The sequence below is a fragment of the Sciurus carolinensis genome (genome assembly GCF_902686445.1).
Source record: "Sciurus carolinensis chromosome 19 unlocalized genomic scaffold, mSciCar1.2 SUPER_34, whole genome shotgun sequence".
Taxonomy (NCBI): domain Eukaryota; kingdom Metazoa; phylum Chordata; class Mammalia; order Rodentia; family Sciuridae; genus Sciurus; species Sciurus carolinensis.
In genome coordinates this window covers 2431799-2449271 of record NW_025920112.1, presented here as the reverse complement: position 1 = coordinate 2449271, position 17473 = coordinate 2431799, and the positions used below count along the sequence as shown (strand labels likewise).

The window sequence follows — 17473 nt, the reverse complement described above, 5'->3', positions numbered from 1 at the left end:
TATGTAACAAAATGAAATTAAACCCTTATCTCTCACCTCGAATGAAGCTCAACTAACTGTGGATAATAGACTTAGGCACTAGAACAGTGACCCTGAAACTAATAAAAGAAAAAGTAGGCCCAAATCTTCATCATGTCAGCCTAGGACCCTTCTCTAAAAAGACATCAAAAGTACAAGAAGTTAAATCAAGAATCAATAAATGGGATGAACTCAAACTAAAAAGCTTCTTTTCAGCAAAAGAAATTATCAATAATGTGAAGAGAGAGCCTACAGATTGGGAGAAAATCTTTACCACATGTACCTCAGATAAAGCATTAATCTCTAGGATATATAATAAGAACTCAAAAAACTTAACACCAAAAAAACAAATAACCCAATTAATAAATGGGCTAAAGAACTGAACAGATACTTCACAGAAGATATACAATTGCACAAAATCCCCACCTATACATTTTGTATATAATATATTATAATAAACTATAATCATCTTGCTATAAAAAAAGATATACAATTGATCAACAAGTATAGGAAAAATGATTCAACATCCCTAGCAATTAGAGAAATGCAAATCAAAACAACTCTAAGATTTCATCTCACTCCAGTCAGAATGGCAATTATCAAGAATACATGCAACAATAAATGTTGGTGAGGATGTGGGGGAAAAGGTACACTCATATGTTGCTGGTGGGAATGCAAAATGGTGCAACCATTATGGAAAGCAGTATGGAGATTCCTCAGAAAACTTGGAATGGACCTAGCATTTGACCCAATTATTCCACTCCTCAGTTTATACCCAAAGGACTTAAAATCAACATACTACAGTGACACAGCCACATTAATGTTCACAGCAGCTCAATTCACAATAGCTAAATTATGGAACCAACTTAGATGCTCTTCAACAGATGAATAGGTAAAGAAAATGTGATATATGTGTGATATCACATATCATGATGAAATATTACTCAGCTTTAAAGAAGAATGAAGTTCTGGCATTTACTGATAAATGTATGGAATTAGGAATATCATGCTAAGGGAAATAAGCCAAACCCAAAAAACCACAGGCCAAATGTTTTCTGACATGTGGATGCTAATTCACTATAAGGGTTGGGGGGGATAGGGAATAATAGAGTTAGTTACTTTATAGTAGGTAAAGGGGAGTGAAGGGAGGGAAAGGGGTATGGGGAAGGAATGAGAGTAGGATGAAACAGACATTATTACCTCATGTACCTATATGACTGCAGGACTGATGTGATCCTAATTTAAAACGTAAAAAAAAACAAAAAAAAAAAAACACAAAAACACAAAAACACCGAAATGGAACATATGAAGTCTTTACAACATGTTTTACTTGCATCAGATTTTTTACCAATATGACTCTTTTAATGTCTTTCAAAGAAACTGGGAAAACTGTATGCTTTCCCACATTCCTCACATTCACAGGGATTCTCTCCATTATGGCTACTTTCATGTATAGGATAAAAAAATGAAACACCATACACTCAGTGGTTTTGTATTCCAGTGTTCAAGAGGTCTGAACATAACTGAGAACAGTTATTTACATTTTTTAAACTGAAGCCTTTCTGTGGGGTATGCGTCCTTTCATGTCTTTGAAGGTGACGAGATATGCAATGATGAAATGATTTGCCACTTTTTTTTTTAATTCAAAGGGCTTTACTTCAGTACATCTTCTTTCATGTCCACAAAGAGAACTGTAATAACAGATGGTGTTTTCCCATACTTTCATTAATAAGGGCTTTTCTCCAGCATGGACTGTTGATGTTGAATGTAAGGCTATACCACCCTGTTCATATTCATAGGCCTTCTCTCCAGTATGCATTTATTCATGTATTTGGAGATAAGTGGACCTATTGAAGGCTTTACCAAACCATTTGCATTCATAAAGCTTCTGTCCAGAATGAGTTCATTCATGTTGTCTAACTGGAAATACATTGAACTGAACATAGTGAAGGCTTTGCTCCACTGTGTACATTCATTGGGCGCTCTCCAGTATGACTTCATTCATATATTTGTTGGCAACTGTATGTATTGAAGGTTTACCATACTAATATTCATAAGGCTTCCATCCAGAATGAGTTCATTCATGTTGTCTAATGAAACTGGGAGTAGTGAAGACTTTATCATGTGTTTACAGTCATAGGGGCTGTCTACAATGTGAGCTCACTTGTGTATTTTTAAGGAAATGATAACAAGTGAAGGCTTCTCCACATCATTCACAATCACAGGGCTTCTCTCTACTATGAGTTCTTTTATGAATTTGAAGGGAACCATAATGAGCAAAGTCTCTTCCCACATAGTTTACATTCACAGAGTTTCTCTCCAGTATATGTCTTTGAAGGCTAGAGAAATTAATGAGAGTTTAATGACACTGTTTACATTCATAGGGGTTTTCTCCAGTATGAACTGTTTGCTGATTTTAAAGGCAAGTGAAATAAGGAAGGCTTTTCTGCCTTATTTACACTCAGAGCTGCTCTCCAGTGTTAGCTCATTCATGTATTTGAAAGCAAGCAGAACTAGGGTAGGCTTTTCCATACTGTTTACATTGGTAAGACTTTCCACGCTATTTACATTCATAAGACTTCTCTCTAATATGGGTCTGTGCATGTCTGTGAAAGTAAGAATGAGAAAAGGCTTTCCCACACTGTTTGCATTCATAGGGCTTCTCTCTAGTATGAGTTCTTTTATGTTGTTGAAGGTGAGAGGAACTAATGAAGGCTTTTCCACATTGTTTACATCCATAGGGCTTTTCTCCAGTATGAGTTCTTCCATGCACTTGAAGGTGAGTAGAATGAGAGAAGGCTTTCCCACACTGTTTACATTCATAAGGCTTCTCTCCAGTATGGGTTCGTGTATGTCTGTGAAGTTGAGCAGAATGAGAGAAGGCTTTTCCACACTGTTTACATTCATAAGGCTTCTCTCCTGTATGAGTTCATGCATGTCTATGAAGGTAAGTAGAATGAGAGAAGGCTTTCCCACATTGTTTACATTGATAGGGCTTCTCTCCAGTATGAGTTCTTTCATGTACATGAAGATTTGTGTAATAAGTGAAGGTTTTACCACATTGTTTACATTTATAAGACTTCTCTCCAGTATGAACTCGTTCATGCATGTGAAGGTAAGCAGAACTAGTGTAGCCTTTTCCACATTGTTTACATTCATAGGGCTTCTCTCCAGTATGAGATCGTTCATGTATTTGAAGGTAAGCAGAACTACTGAAGGCTTTCCCACACTGTTTACACTGATAGGGTTTCTCTCCAGTATGAGTTCTTTCATGAATTTGAAGGTGAGAGGAACTAATGAAGACTTTCCCACATTGTTTACATTCATAGAACTTCTTTCCAGTATGAGTTCTTTCATGAATTAGAAGGTAAGTAGAATAAGAGAAATCTTTCCCACAATGTTTACATTTGTAGAGCTTCTCTCTATTATGAGTTTGTGTATGTGTTTTAAGGTGAGTGGAAGTACTGAAGGCTTTACCACATTGTTTACATTCATAGGGTTTTTCTCCATTATGAGTTTTTTCATGTTTTTTAAGGTAAGCAGAACAAGAGAATGCTTTCCAACACTGTTGACATTGATAGAGCTTCATTCCAGTATGAATATTCTCATGTTTTGAAGGTACAGAGAACAAGAGAAGGTTTTCCCACATTAGTTACATTCATAAGGTTTCTCTCCAGTATGAGTTTTCTCATGTATTCGAACATAAGCAGAACAAGAGAATGCTTTCCCACATTGTTTACATTCATAGAGTTTCTCTCCAGTATGAATTTGTTCATATCTATGAAGGCAAGTGGAACTAATGAAGAATTTACCACACTGTAGACATGTAGAGCATTTCTCTCCAGTATGACTACATGTATGTTTATTAACAGACCTGGAAAAACTGAAGGTTTCCCCATATATCACTAATCTGTAAGGTCTATTTCCAGTGTGCATTATCATTTTTGTTTGAGCATTTGCAAAAGAATGAAGGTTTTCTTGTGTTTAAATTTACATGGCTTCTCACATTCCTCACTTTCCACTGCTTTGTGTACACAGTGAGAGATGATGCATCTACTAGGGAACAAATAACATGAAGACTTACTTCTCCATACACTGTATTCCCATGGGCTTATTCCATAGAAATTTTAAGATCAACTTTGGAATTTCACTAAATGTTTATCTGCACTGAACACCTTTTTTATTTTTACAGAATCTATCATATGACTTTTGTAAAAACTGAGAAGCACATTTCTATAGCTGGTCGACTTATACTTTTCTATTTTATCAATAGTTCTTGGACTTATACCATCACTATAGTCAAACAAAATACAGATTTTTTGGTAATATCTAAATTGTTAAAAAGCAAATGCATTGATTACTTTGCAACAGTGTTTCCCCACAGCTATGAGCAAAACAGTGGTATTTATAAATGCATTTTCTTATAGTGTTTGCAAATCAATTATTTTGAAAATATTAACACCTCTTTGCTATACTGAAATATACATTTTCTAATGAAAAACTGCTAAGAATAATCATATTTCAAATTGTGCTTGTTTTGTTTACTTGTTTTAAAAATTACATGACATGGCAAGAGTTCCTCAAGGGACATGGTTTACTTTTCTGAGTATAAATTACCTTAGATTTCTCCCATAATTTTTGCTCTGATCTTCAATATTCTGGTCTTCCCATCTGTTTCCTGAAATACAGAATGAGAAAAATCTATGAATGGTGAACTATGAAAAAAATTATTGGATTTGTACTGTACACAGATATATGCCCAATTTATTCACCAAAGTATTCCTTTTCAACCTACATAAATGACCAAAATAACCATTTGCTTTCTATTTGATTAAATAAATGAATGTTGACATTCTTACCTATATAAGTCAGGTTTCTGAAGACTTCCTGCATCACATCTCTGTAGAGATTCCTCTGGGAAGGATCCAGCAAAGTCCACTCCTCCTGGGTGAAGTTCACAGCCACATCCGCAAAGGCCACTGAGTTCTAAAATATCCCGCAGATGTGAAATACAGGCCAAGAGAGATTGACAGCATGAAGAACCTATACTCAATCTCAATCTATCTATATACTCAATCTATCTATATCATGATTCTGTGCTCTCCACACATTCATTCCAAGATCATGTCAGCGAAACTCATACTTTTTGTCTGCACTCACTTTTACAGGTACAGGCATCCCAATACTGAAATTAAAACTCAGAAAAGTGACGCAGAGTTAAAGACACCCTCTGGTGAGTTCAGGGAGTGAGTAGTGCTCCCGGGTCACCTCTAATGTCCTTGTAGGGTGAACCTCTTGTACATGCAATATGAATCCCTACTACCTTCTGTGCAGAAGACAGGTAAACATTAGCACTGCTGACAACACCTGCAACTACCCTTAGAAATGCCTGTTGACACAGTTGTATGTTTTGTGGTAGGGGGAGCAAAGGATTTGGGAGGGAGCACACTAAACTAAGCATTTAGACTTTGTCATGGTGCCGAGAGCTTAGGTAAACAACATGGGGTTTACGAAATGTCTGCTCTCCTTGAGAGGAACCCATTATGATATTTAAATACCCACTTCTCAAAAGCAACAATTCCTTCCATTCTTACAGTAGCACCTAGAGGATCAGTCCACCTCCATGAAAATAAATAAAAATAGATACCCTCTGAGCACAGGGTCTCTAATGAGTTTCCATGGTAACCAACATTTCATACAGGTTATCATCATTCATTAATTGAGTTCATCCTATGTGATGACACCAAGAGAACAACTGGAAGTGTGTGACTGGTTTACTCCAGACTAAATCAAATCAAGCAGCAAATAAGAACAGTGATCAATAAAAAGGACAGTTTGATTTTTCCTATTGGTCCATGTCAAGGCAGAATGGGGTATGTGGAAAGATGGTGTGTATCTTAGAAACAACTCAGTGTTCCCAAGATGTCACCTCTTCCACATGATATCCTTAGGAAATTTCACAAATCTCCAAAACACTTATGTGCCACATAACAATGTTTTGCTCAAGGGCATTTTGGTAATTAACAGTTAATATATACAAAGGTTGTCTGTAGTAAAAGGGATTCCTCAATGTTGGTATAAACAATGCTTTATTACCATTAGTACTTGCCATGTTATCAGAGTGAAGATCATAAATAAAGCTGATTGCTGCTTCCAGTACAGGGAGGGAAAAAGAAGCAATTTTCCAGTATGCCCAGAAAATTGTATCCTTTCTGAGACTTACATTCAAAAGAAGCTACTTCTCAAAAGATGAATTTCCTGAGATTTTATGAGTCAACCCTCTGGGGAAAGAGAAACACCTGCTTCCATTTCCCGCTAATCTTCCTATGTAGCCTCAGGGAGGAGTAAGGGCTAATAAGTATTTTTGAAGAAGTCGTAGCCCTGGAACTTAGAATTCCTAAAAATGAGGCCAAAGCACAGTCAACAGAATGCTTCCCCTTGCTTCACAACTTACCACATGAACAGCAAAAGATTACATTTATTACAGTCAATCTCAACTGAAAGAACTCTACACAGTCACACTTCATTTAATTGACTTCATAATCTAAGTCAGGAGACCACTGGTGAAGAAATTAGTGGGAATTACTTACACATGTTTTAAGTAAACAAAATCCTACATCCACCTGGGTATTTATACAAAAAATCACCACTGACTGGACACAGCTAAGAGAGACCACTGAGAACACTGAATAGCTAAACTACTGTCTCCAAAATTACTCTGGAAAGTCAAGACACACAGCAGCCTTCAACACAGTGTTCTCAGTAGAGGAGGAACTGATTTCAGAGGAACCCATTATGATATTTAAATACCCACTGCTCAAAAGCAACAAATACACAGAAACAGGGAAATACATCAATGCAAAATGCACCAATGGAAAAAACACCTGACTTCAAGCACCACTGAGAAAACACAGACACTAGACTCACTAACAAGACCCAAACCTACTGCCTTAGTCTTTCAGATGCATGACCTACATCAGGTGAGAACACCTGATGAACACCTGAGACTCACAAGGAAACGTGATGAAATCCAGTGACTGGGAGACAGCAGCAACCGTCTAACAGTGGGTGAGAGATGGAGCACACAGAGAGCACACAGGTGAGCGTGACTCAACAGCACACTCACCACAGGGACGTCATGGGCACTGCCAGGCTCTCCAACCTTCTCCACACCTCAGGGAAGGCGCCAAGAGCAGCCACGTGCAGCCACGACAGGCATGAGTGTAAAAGGCTGGAGAATTCCAGCACCTGCACCAGGAGCACTGGAGTCACACCGACGTCAGTACCAGAAGCACAGCCGGGCGACCTCCAGGTGAGTGCAGATCACATCCAAGAGTTCTAATCACCAGATCATAATAAACTCACACAAATACAGTCAATTAATCTTTGAAAAAGCAGCAAAGAAAATTCAATGACAAAACTATAGTTTTTTCAATAAATGTTCTGCAACACCTAAGCATTAATATGCAAAGAACTGAATTAGACACTGACTTTACAACCTTCACAATATTAACTAAAAAATGGATCACAGGGCTGGGGAGATAGCTCAGGCGGTAGAGTGCTTGCCTTGCAAACACAAGGCCCTGGGTTCGATCCCCAGCACCGCAAAAAAAAAAAAAAAAAAAAAAAAAAATGGATCACACACCTAAAAGTAAAATGCACAGCCTGGGTTGTAGTCTGTGGTAGAGTCCCTGCTTGTAGGCTGAGGCCCTGGGATTCAATCCCCGCATCGGAAACATACAAAGTCAAAAGATTACATGTTGAAAGCAAATGTGAAAATTTTAGAACTTCTCAAAAATAACAGGAGAGGATTGTATACAACCTTGGGTTAGGCCTTAAGGTTTCATTTGAAACATCAAAACCATGACTTCTGAATGAGAAAACTGATAAACTACACTGGATCAAAATTGTTTCTGTAGGTCAAAATACAGTTAAGAGGATAAGACAAACTGCAGAAATGGACAAAATGTTTTGCAAAACACATAATGATAACAGAAGTATTCGAAACAGATAAAGATCTCTTAAAACTCAGTATGAAAGCCAACAACCAAATAAAAAGTGAACAAAGGGACTGGGCAGGGCTGGGTTGTGCTCAGTGGTAGAGCTTGCCTAGCATGTGTGAGGCACTGGGTTCCATCCCCAGCACCACATAGAAATAAGTAAAATAAAGGTATTATGTCCATCTACAACTAAAAATATTCAATTTAAAAAGAAAAGACTGAGCACAGTGGCACATGCCTCCTATTGACTCGGGAGTCCTGGGCAAGTAGATCACAAGTTCAAGGTCAACCTAGGCAATGTACCAAGACTGTCTCAAAATAAAAATAAGAAGGGCTGGAAATACAGCTCAGTGGCAGAGCATTCCTGGATTTAATCCCCAGTACCACACACACACACAAATAAATTAAAAATAAAAATTTTAAAATAAAAATGGGCAAAAGATCTGTAAAGACACCTCATTCAAGATATATACATGGCCAGTCTGAGAAGATGCTCACCATCATGTCATCAGTTTTACAAATCAGTCAGCAACACGGTACCACCTTATAGCCACTAGAGCGGCCAAAACCAAAACCTGAAGCACCGAAGGATGGTGAAAAATGAATCACAAGGACGCTTTCCTTTTTAAAACTTTTTGTAGATGTAGATGGACAGAATACCTTATTTTATTTGTTTGTTTTCATGTGGAGCTAAGGATCGAACCCAGTGCCTCACACAGGCTAGGCAAGTGCTCTGCCACGGAGCCACAGCCCAGTTCTCACCAAGAATTCTTTCCTTGCGGATGTGAATGGAAAGAACAGCCTCTCTGGTGGACAGGCTGTCATGCTCTCTCAAAGTCACTTAGGTCAACTCTGCACTTACGTCACTGCGCTGCCAGGTGTCTACCCAAATGAGGTGAAAACTATGTGCACAGAAACCTCACAGCAGTGACGACCGCAGTCATTCCCAGAACTGCCCAGGGCTGGAGGGAAGGAAGACACGCCTTTCAATAACTGCATGGGCAAACCGTGGTGCTGAAACTGGAGCTTGAGAAGAACTCCATCTTCCACTTCTGCTGGCAGGTAGGGTCTGTAAGAGCCGTAGCTTCTGCAGCTCTTGAAGAGGGCTATGCCCTCAGTGTTGCCACAGCCACAGCAACTCAACCCTGATTTCTTTCTTTCTGGGTACTTGTCTCACAAATCCAAAGAAGGAAACGCTATGGACAACAGAAGGCAAGAGTGAAAAGAGAGGATTTATTCAAGAATAGGAACAGAAACAGAACTCCCTCAGGGCAAGAGGCGATCTGACCGCAGGCTTCCATCTCGTTGTGCTAGCCTAGTGGTTTCATAGCACTTGGGTCGGCATTATTGATCTGAACTTCTGCTAATTAGAGTATATAAAAGCACTCACACTACTGGTTAACAAGTCCAAACTTCCACTCAGGGCTGCCCCACTTCCACGTTCTCACTGCTCATCTGCAATCCCAGCTTCCCGGGAGGTTGCAGTCAGCAGACAGTGCGTGCTCAGGGCTCTGAAACCATAGCACTGGTGAGCAGGTGTCTGCACTGGTTCACTGCACGCTGGCACGGCAGGCTCCTGTGGCCCCAGTCCACGCCCATTGCCTACGAGTGCTGCTGCCCACTCAGACCACCCCTCCAGCACTCCACTGCTCTGCTGCCGCTTCTCAGCAGGGACCAGAGGGCCAGCTCTATGGCTTGGCAGATGGGGAGCCACGTCATTCCACCCTCTGAAGACATGCCCCTCACTGCCATTAGGGGAAAGGGGCGATGACCACTCTAGAGACTTCAGGTGGAAAAGGCGCAATGACAGGGGACCAGCAGCCAGGGTCCTTCTACAGATGCCCGTTTAAAGGCCCCAGTAGAAGGAGAGTTAGGTTTAGATTCTATCTGCAAGGCTATTTGTAGCTTGGGCATCCAGCGCATCATGGAAATCCAGAGGTCCATGGTGTTGGCTGGCAAATGACTAGATGAGGCATAGATTGTGTAAGGACAACAATACACAAGACAGGAATGCATTGTCTGTAAACAACTAGCACAAAGCAATCTATTCGCCAGTCCCTGAAAACCACAGCAGACAGGTAATGTATTAAAGCTTAAGGTGGGCTCTAACATGCCACTGATTTTTGAGTAGAGACCACTTAAGATTCTGGAAACATTAACAGAATTATTAGAAACATACACATGACTTATTTTTTATAATGTCTTAGATATCTTAACTATGAATATCCAACACCATCTGATTTTTAAAAACAAGGTTTTTTTTATTAGTGTTCTGTTTGGTACAGGGGTTGCTTTTAGCTGGGCCCCCTTGGAAAATTTTGTTTAGGGCTTCACGTGTCACATCACCTCTTTTAGAGGGATAAATGTTGAGGCTAAATAATCATACCAGTGAAAAACAGAGCACTCTTACCTATGTAGAGGCTACAAAGATTTGCAGGTCTCAAATGTATACAGATGAACCCTTTAGAACCTCCCTGTCCTCTTAGTTCAGCCAGCACTCAGGAAGCAATGGGACTTCAGAGGGTCCTACAACTCTGGTGAGTCACCCAACCTTCCAATCAGGGGGACTGAGAGGACCCTAGAGGACAGGAAGCCAACCTGTGCACACTCTGCAAAGGAGAACTTTTGTTGTAACTTGAGAAATACACTGGTGTCAGTTCTAAAGAAATAATCGAAAGGTTTGGTGACTCACCAGTCACAGGACCCTTAGTGAGGTTCCACTGTTTCCCGAGTGCTGGCTGAACTAAGAGGGCAGGGGCCAAAATACTCGCTCTTTTTTCCTTAGCCCTTTTACCACCTTGGCCTTGGTCTTCAAGTTCTGGTTTTAAGCATTCATCAGCCTTGCTAGGCTAGTTTCACCAGTCTTAAAGTGGAAGTAACGGGTTTTGACTTCCAGTACTAGAAGTCTACATTATATCCTGTCCTGTAAGTGATGCCTTATTGCAGTAATTGTTTACAAAACCTGAAAGCAGGTACCAACCTTTTCTTTTAAGACTTAGTTTCCCTAACTTAACTAACATATTTATGAAAATTAAACTGATTTATGTTAAATCTAATTTACTCATTCTATTAACTTTAGATTACCCATGAAAACCAAGACATGACAAACCTAGTTAACACTTTAAGTCATTTCTTTAAAAAAATAAATTGGGGGGTACCAGGGATTGAACTCAGGTGCACTCTACCACTGAGCCACATTCCCAGCCCTATTTTGTATTTTATTTAGAGACAGGGTCTCACTGAGTTGCTTAGTGCCTCACTGTTGCTGAGGTGGGCTTTGAACTTGCAATCCTCCTGCCTCAGTCTCCCAAGCCACTGGGATTACAGGTGTGCACCACTGTGCCCAGCAAGCCTAGTTATTTCTGCCAAAGAAAAATCCATTAAAGCAATGAATATTGCAATTTAAACATTTTATAGAAACAGTTTCTTGATTGATTGGCCACCTAGAAAAATGTATGGGTCAGTACTTTCAAAGACATGTTTGTTTTTTCCAATTTAAATTGACCTTTGTGTTGAAGTAAACTGAAGACATTTGGATTCCATTTTTCTTAACTTATGAGCACTCACTTATCTATAAGCCAATTCTGGAACCATGTAAACGATGCATGGATAGAAGCCCATATGTAGACACCACAGACAATACATGGGTATGTGCAAATATACATGAAACAAACAGGAGACAAAGATTCAGTAACTTTTACCAAGAATTCCATCTGTACAGGTAGGAGATTTACACTGTACTCAAACACAGGGAGTCTGCATTTGGGGACATTAGGAGTAGAATCTGTCAGCCATGGTGATGCTATTAAAAAACTCTAGTTAGACAAAACACTATTCAGAAAAAAATATTAACATAGGTGTGAATTAAAGGTGAATTCACCAGAAAAACAGCTCAAAATAAGACAAAGCATTTTACCCCAAAATGAAACAACCATAATTGTTCCAGTAAAGAGATACATGGAACATTTTTATCAGACCAGAGTCAACCTTTCTCTTTGTTGCTCCCTTTCTGTAGCATTTAGGTAGGAACTTACTCTCTGATTTACGTGCAGAAGACCTGGACCATGACTCAGTGTGAGATTCTCAGGTTTCCACAACACTGCACAGGGATGGGTGCTTCTCATCTTCTGGGAGGGTTGTATCTTTCTACAACTCTGAAAGAATCCAGAGGTCAGGAATCATGTCTGTCCTTTTCCCTCAATACCAGTATCCCACCCGCCTGACCAACCTGTGTCCAAGGAATGGGAACAGGGGCTTGAGGAGACCATGTCCCAAGGAGATCGCTGTCCAGATGAGGCCTGTTCCAGGAGGTTCCTCAGCACCAGGGCCTCCAGCTGCTCCCCTGGCAGGCTGCACCCCACACCTCAGGCTGTCCTCTAGGAGGAGCTGACCCAGGGCCCGAATTTCCTGCACCCTGCAGGACACAGGGCAGCTATGGGCACCTTGTGGCAGACCCAGGAAATGACAGGGGCTGAAGACACAGGACCCTGTGAAGAGTCCAAAGGGAACTTCTGCCCAAAGGTATTAAGGTGTCTGTGCCTGAGGAAGGCAAAGAAAGACAGACCCAGAGGGGTTCAATAGGGGGTTCCACGTGACTGTTCACTGCTTTCACCACATGGCAAACATTCACAAACGAACACAAATCTTTGATGCTGTGCCCACCTGCATGCAGTGTGAGGAGCAAAGAGTTGATAATGCCGTGAACGGGAGTGGGAGGAGGAGTCTGGAAATGTGTGGAGGGACCAGGAATTTTAAGGATTTACTGTGAGCCCTGGCAGGGGTTAGGTGGGGAAGCAAGGTGACTCCTGGGAGGAGAGGGACAGGGACCCCTCAGTCAGCATCCTCCACACAGGAGCTCACACCTCAGTCAGGAACCCCTGAGGCCCTCTGCCTACACTGCACACTCAGAGCCTCGGGCAGGGGTCCAGCTGTGCACAGAGGGCTCTGCCAAAGTGGCTGCAGACCAGGCACCACACTGGGAACCACCCTGGACCAGCCCACACCAAGGCCTGAAGGCAGCAGGGCTGAGCTGGAGCAGCATCTGACTCAGCTCTGGGTGGGCCGACTCTGGAGCTGACAGAGGGAGGCCAGAGTCCAGCCACCCCTGGCTCCCACCAGTTCTAACCAGCCCACCTCCCCCAGGAGTCCTGGCCCCACCACTCACCATTTCCTGCCTTCTGGGGAGTCCAGACATCCTTCCTGGGATCTCACAGCACCTGCAGCTCACAGGGAGACAGTCTCAGCCAGAGCCACTGGGGCCTCACACAGCAGAGGAGACACAGTCCTGGAGATGGATTCTGAGCTGCACAGGGTGAGAGATCAAGGCCTGTGACTGTGGAAGGCCACCCCCTCCCACCAGCTGCCTGCTGACTGGCCAGGGCTCCACAAGACCCCTCTCTCACCCCAGCCCACACATGCACACTGTGGGGCCATGAGTGACAGGGGATGGATCAATTCCTGGATAAGTGAGGGCAGAAGGACTGGTAGTTGGCAAAAGCCCATTTCAGGCAGGGTATCCTCCTGGCAAGGGGACCTGCCCGCCAGGGTGACATTTCCACTTAAGCAGAGCTGAGCCCTTCCCAAGTAGTTCCTGTTGTCTTCCTGCTCTCAGGAGCCTCTTCCTGCATCTTCTGCTAAGATACAGAGTCACAAGCAAGTGTGAGGAATTAGACACTTGGTGTCCAAGGCAGCCAACCCTGACCTCAGAGAAGGTGGGGGTCAGGTCAGGCCAGACGGGAGAGGACGGAGACAGGCATCCAGCACTTGGGAACCGCTCAGGTACATGGCCAAGGCCTCCTCACACTTTAACTCTGTCAACTCATTTCTAGCCAAGAAAATAGAAAGACAATGAGGAAATACAATTATTAAATGCATCAAAAATTAGTTATATGGCAATAAAAGGAATTAAAAAGAAAGAAGAGCAAACACCTGAATCAGCTCAGGTAGGGAGCCTGCTTCACCCACAGTTCAGAATGAGAAGGGTAAACACATTGTCAAGCTGGGGGTCAGACTCTTCTGAATGTGCCCCAGGAGGGCTCAGTGCCTGGAGGCCAGGAGGGGACACCTAAGGATTTACCTCTGGGAGCCAAATGTACCCATCAACCTTAGGCTTCCTGTATAAGAAAATAAAGCTCAGAGGAAGAGAGTGATAATCTCAAGTATATTCAAAATGAGACTACTCCGTCAAAGTACACACTACCTGAGGGGAAATATCTGCAGACTTTACAAATGAAAATGAATTCACGTTCAGGGTATCTTTGAACAAACAAAAGCAATTATCACAGAAATGAATCAAACTTGGCAAAATGAATGAAAAACACTGCAGACAAGATCAGACACATTCAGGGTGGTATGGCCACAGACTGAAAAGCCTTTCAAAGAATATGGAATCACAGAGAAATGTTCATGTAAATGGTATTCAGCAAAAAGCAAAATGTAGCCACAAGAAATAAATAGGTATAAGGGATAAACACACATGTATGAAAGATCAGAGAGCTGATCCATACACTGCATTGTATTTTTCTAGAAGCTTGAATTTATCCATAATCAAAAACCTGACAATGTTCTTTTCAAAAGTGTAAAAGACTTATGAAGTGTATACAATTGGGAACCAAACTTTAAAAAAGAATGACATTGTCAACAATGTAAACTAGAGCCTGACATGGCGGCACACACCTGTAATCCCAGCAGCTTAGGAGGTTGAGGCAGGAGGATCCTGAGTTCAAGAACAACCTCAGCAACTTAGGGAGGCCTTAAGCAACATAGTGATACTTTGTCTCTAAATAAAATAATAAAACCTGCTGGGAATGTACTCAGTAGTTCAGGACCCTTGGGTTGAATGCCTGGTCTGGGTTCAATCCCTGGTACAAAATAATAATAAGTAAATAAAAACTGAAGCAGGAACATGAGAAGGAACTGGAGACCCATAGCCTGAGACAGCAAACCCAGTCTAAGGTACTGAGGCAGAGGAACCACCTTACACGTCACAGCACCACAGTGACAGAGGACTAATGCAGCACTAAGTTAGTGAAAACTCAATAAGACAGAAGCAAGGAACATTCTGCCTCCTCACAGATGGTGAAAGACAAGGAATGAGAGAAAGAAGTGGCACCGCGCTCACCTGCAGGCACAGGTAGGGCAGAGCAGGGAGAGAGGGCGGCCTGCCCAGGACCCATTCCCCTCTATTTGGACGGGACGTGCACAGGTGTTCAGATTCTCACTAAACTGAGCACTGGAATTATTTCAAGAATACTGTGATCTTTTTTACATCACATTACTCTATCCATGTAAATGTTACCAAGAACATAAAAATTTACATTGAATCAAAATATGAAATTAAAAAAATTATTTCAAAACTCTGTTTTTTTTTTTAAATGTTTTTAGTTGTAAAGGACACAATAACTTCATTTATTTATTTTTATGTGGTGCTGAGGATTGAACCCAAGTGTCTCACATGTGCTGGGCAAATGCTCTACCACTGAGCCACAGCCTCAGCCCCTCTCTGTTCTTCTTTACTTCACATTACTCTACCCACTTAAACATTAAGAACTAAAACTCTTACATTCAGTCAAGGAATGAAATTCCTACCTGCCTGGGGACAAACTGGAACTGAATGGCAGCAGATCTGATGGAGGACACAGGACCCAGCTCAGGGAAGGAGCCTGTCACCGCTGTTCACCAGGAACCACTGCTTGGTGGCTGAGCACACTCCCTCCCTTGGGGACCACTCTCAGTGCACGCAGCCCAGGTGGCACCTGCTAGGCAAGAAGGGGAACTCAGCAGCTGGGCGTTGGTTCTGGAAGGTCACTTGCTCCCCTCTCCCCAGAGTGGAGGGTTCCCTCCTGCAGGACCTCAGTTCTCACTAGCACCTAGCACCCAGCACCCGCCAGCAGGCACAGGAAGGTCCTCTCCTGTGAGGCCTTTTGCCTGAAACCACTTCTGACACCTACCATGTGAGTTTGCTCAGCACCAATCCATTCTCCAAAACTACTGGTGGTTCAACAGGTCAGCTGACAGCACCAGAGTCAGCACAAACCCAAGTCCAGGGCTCGGCTCCACAGCACTCCCCTCTACAGGTGCCAGCTGCAAGGCAGGAGGGCCAGCCACCCTGCTGAGAGCAAAGAGCTACAAACAGGGACTCCCATTGCCCCCTCCTCAAGTTCAGTGAGTTCATTTGAGCCAAGCACATCACTGATGTTCACTTTGCTCTAAAGGATGCAACTTAGGATTGGCCAATGAAAAAGAAACTGCCAAAGGGAATCCTGGGAAAGATCTATGATGAAGAAACCCCTCCTCTGCATTCTGCTGGAGCAGAGCCTGCACAGAGACCCCTTCCCATTAGGACTCAGAAGATGCTCCCTTTTCACCAGGGCAGACACACCCTGATCCTGAAATGCCTCCTCTTTGTTCCCTCATAAGCAATTAGCTCAACACACTTCTCTTCAGGGATCAGAACAAATACTTGTTAATCAAACTTGCCTCCAGTTTCTCTCCCTCCTCCAGGACCCTGAACTCTGACCCACTGGCCCCTGGAGCCAGCACAGGACCCCTCTTCCTGCCCCCTCCTGAGAACAGGCTGACTTCTGGAGAAACACTCTGACCTGGGATCTGACCCTGCCCCTCCTTGCTGCCTCCCCTCCAGCTTCTTCCTAACCCTGCCTGCCCTCCCTGGGGAGCAGCCCTGTTCTGCAGGAGCTGTGGGTGCCTGCAGAGCTCACCTGGGGTTCTCGCCCCCGAGTGCACTACTCCTTCAGAACAAGGGCGCTTCTTGTCCAAATCTGCACTTGCTTCATTGCACACTCTGGGGACAGCCCTGGACAACATCAACTGCACCCTCAGGAAGGGCATCCCTTAGCCTTCCCATCCTGTCCCCCACCACAACTGCCTGAGGACCCCAGCTTTCCAGAGCTCTGGAGCTTCTCAGCCTAAAGGGCTCCTTCCAGGGTTGGTGTGAGCAGCCTGGGCCTCTGCAGGGAGGCTGCCCAGAAAGCTCTGACTGGACCTTCAATGGCCTCCTTTTGCAGGATCTAGTCTGGCCTTGGATTACAGCCACTGGAATCAAGATCTCTGCTTCTCAGTCAAGTTTTCAATAGAACAGACTCAGTGTTAAAGAACCCAGTAAAATCACTCAAAACTCAGTCTTTATGTTTATAGGTAGAAACATTTCAAGTCACTTATATTTAATTCCTCAACAGGTTAATCATAAATATCTATTTCATTTAGACAAAAAATGTAATTTAATTGGTATTTCCAAGATAACATGTTTGGTAATCAATCATAGGTGAATGCTACTAGGAGTTGCCAAGTCCCAGTCAATGGAATTAGTGTTAATCTCTCACCTGCAGTTTACAGAACAGAGCCCTCCACTGCCCAAATCCTGCAAAATGCAGGAACTGATGTCTTGGTGAACATTTGTAGAGAACACAATTTCTTGTAGAAATGTATTCACTTTTCTG

The 17473-nt window shown here is 42.6% G+C and overlaps 1 protein-coding gene across 1 annotated transcript; it reads right to left on the bottom strand.

Annotated features, from left to right (window-relative positions):
* Positions 1–1388: 1388 nt before the first annotated feature.
* Positions 1389–17074, bottom strand: LOC124973382 (zinc finger protein 670-like). Its single transcript, XM_047537334.1, is given in 7 exon segments — positions 1389–3438; positions 3675–3892; positions 4636–4696; positions 4878–5004; positions 13183–13320; positions 15606–15772; positions 15968–17074. Coding segments are annotated over 5 exon segments (927 nt in total). The 5' UTR covers positions 13213–13320; positions 15606–15772; positions 15968–17074; the 3' UTR covers positions 1389–2947.
* Between the last annotated feature and the right edge of the window lie 399 nt (positions 17075–17473).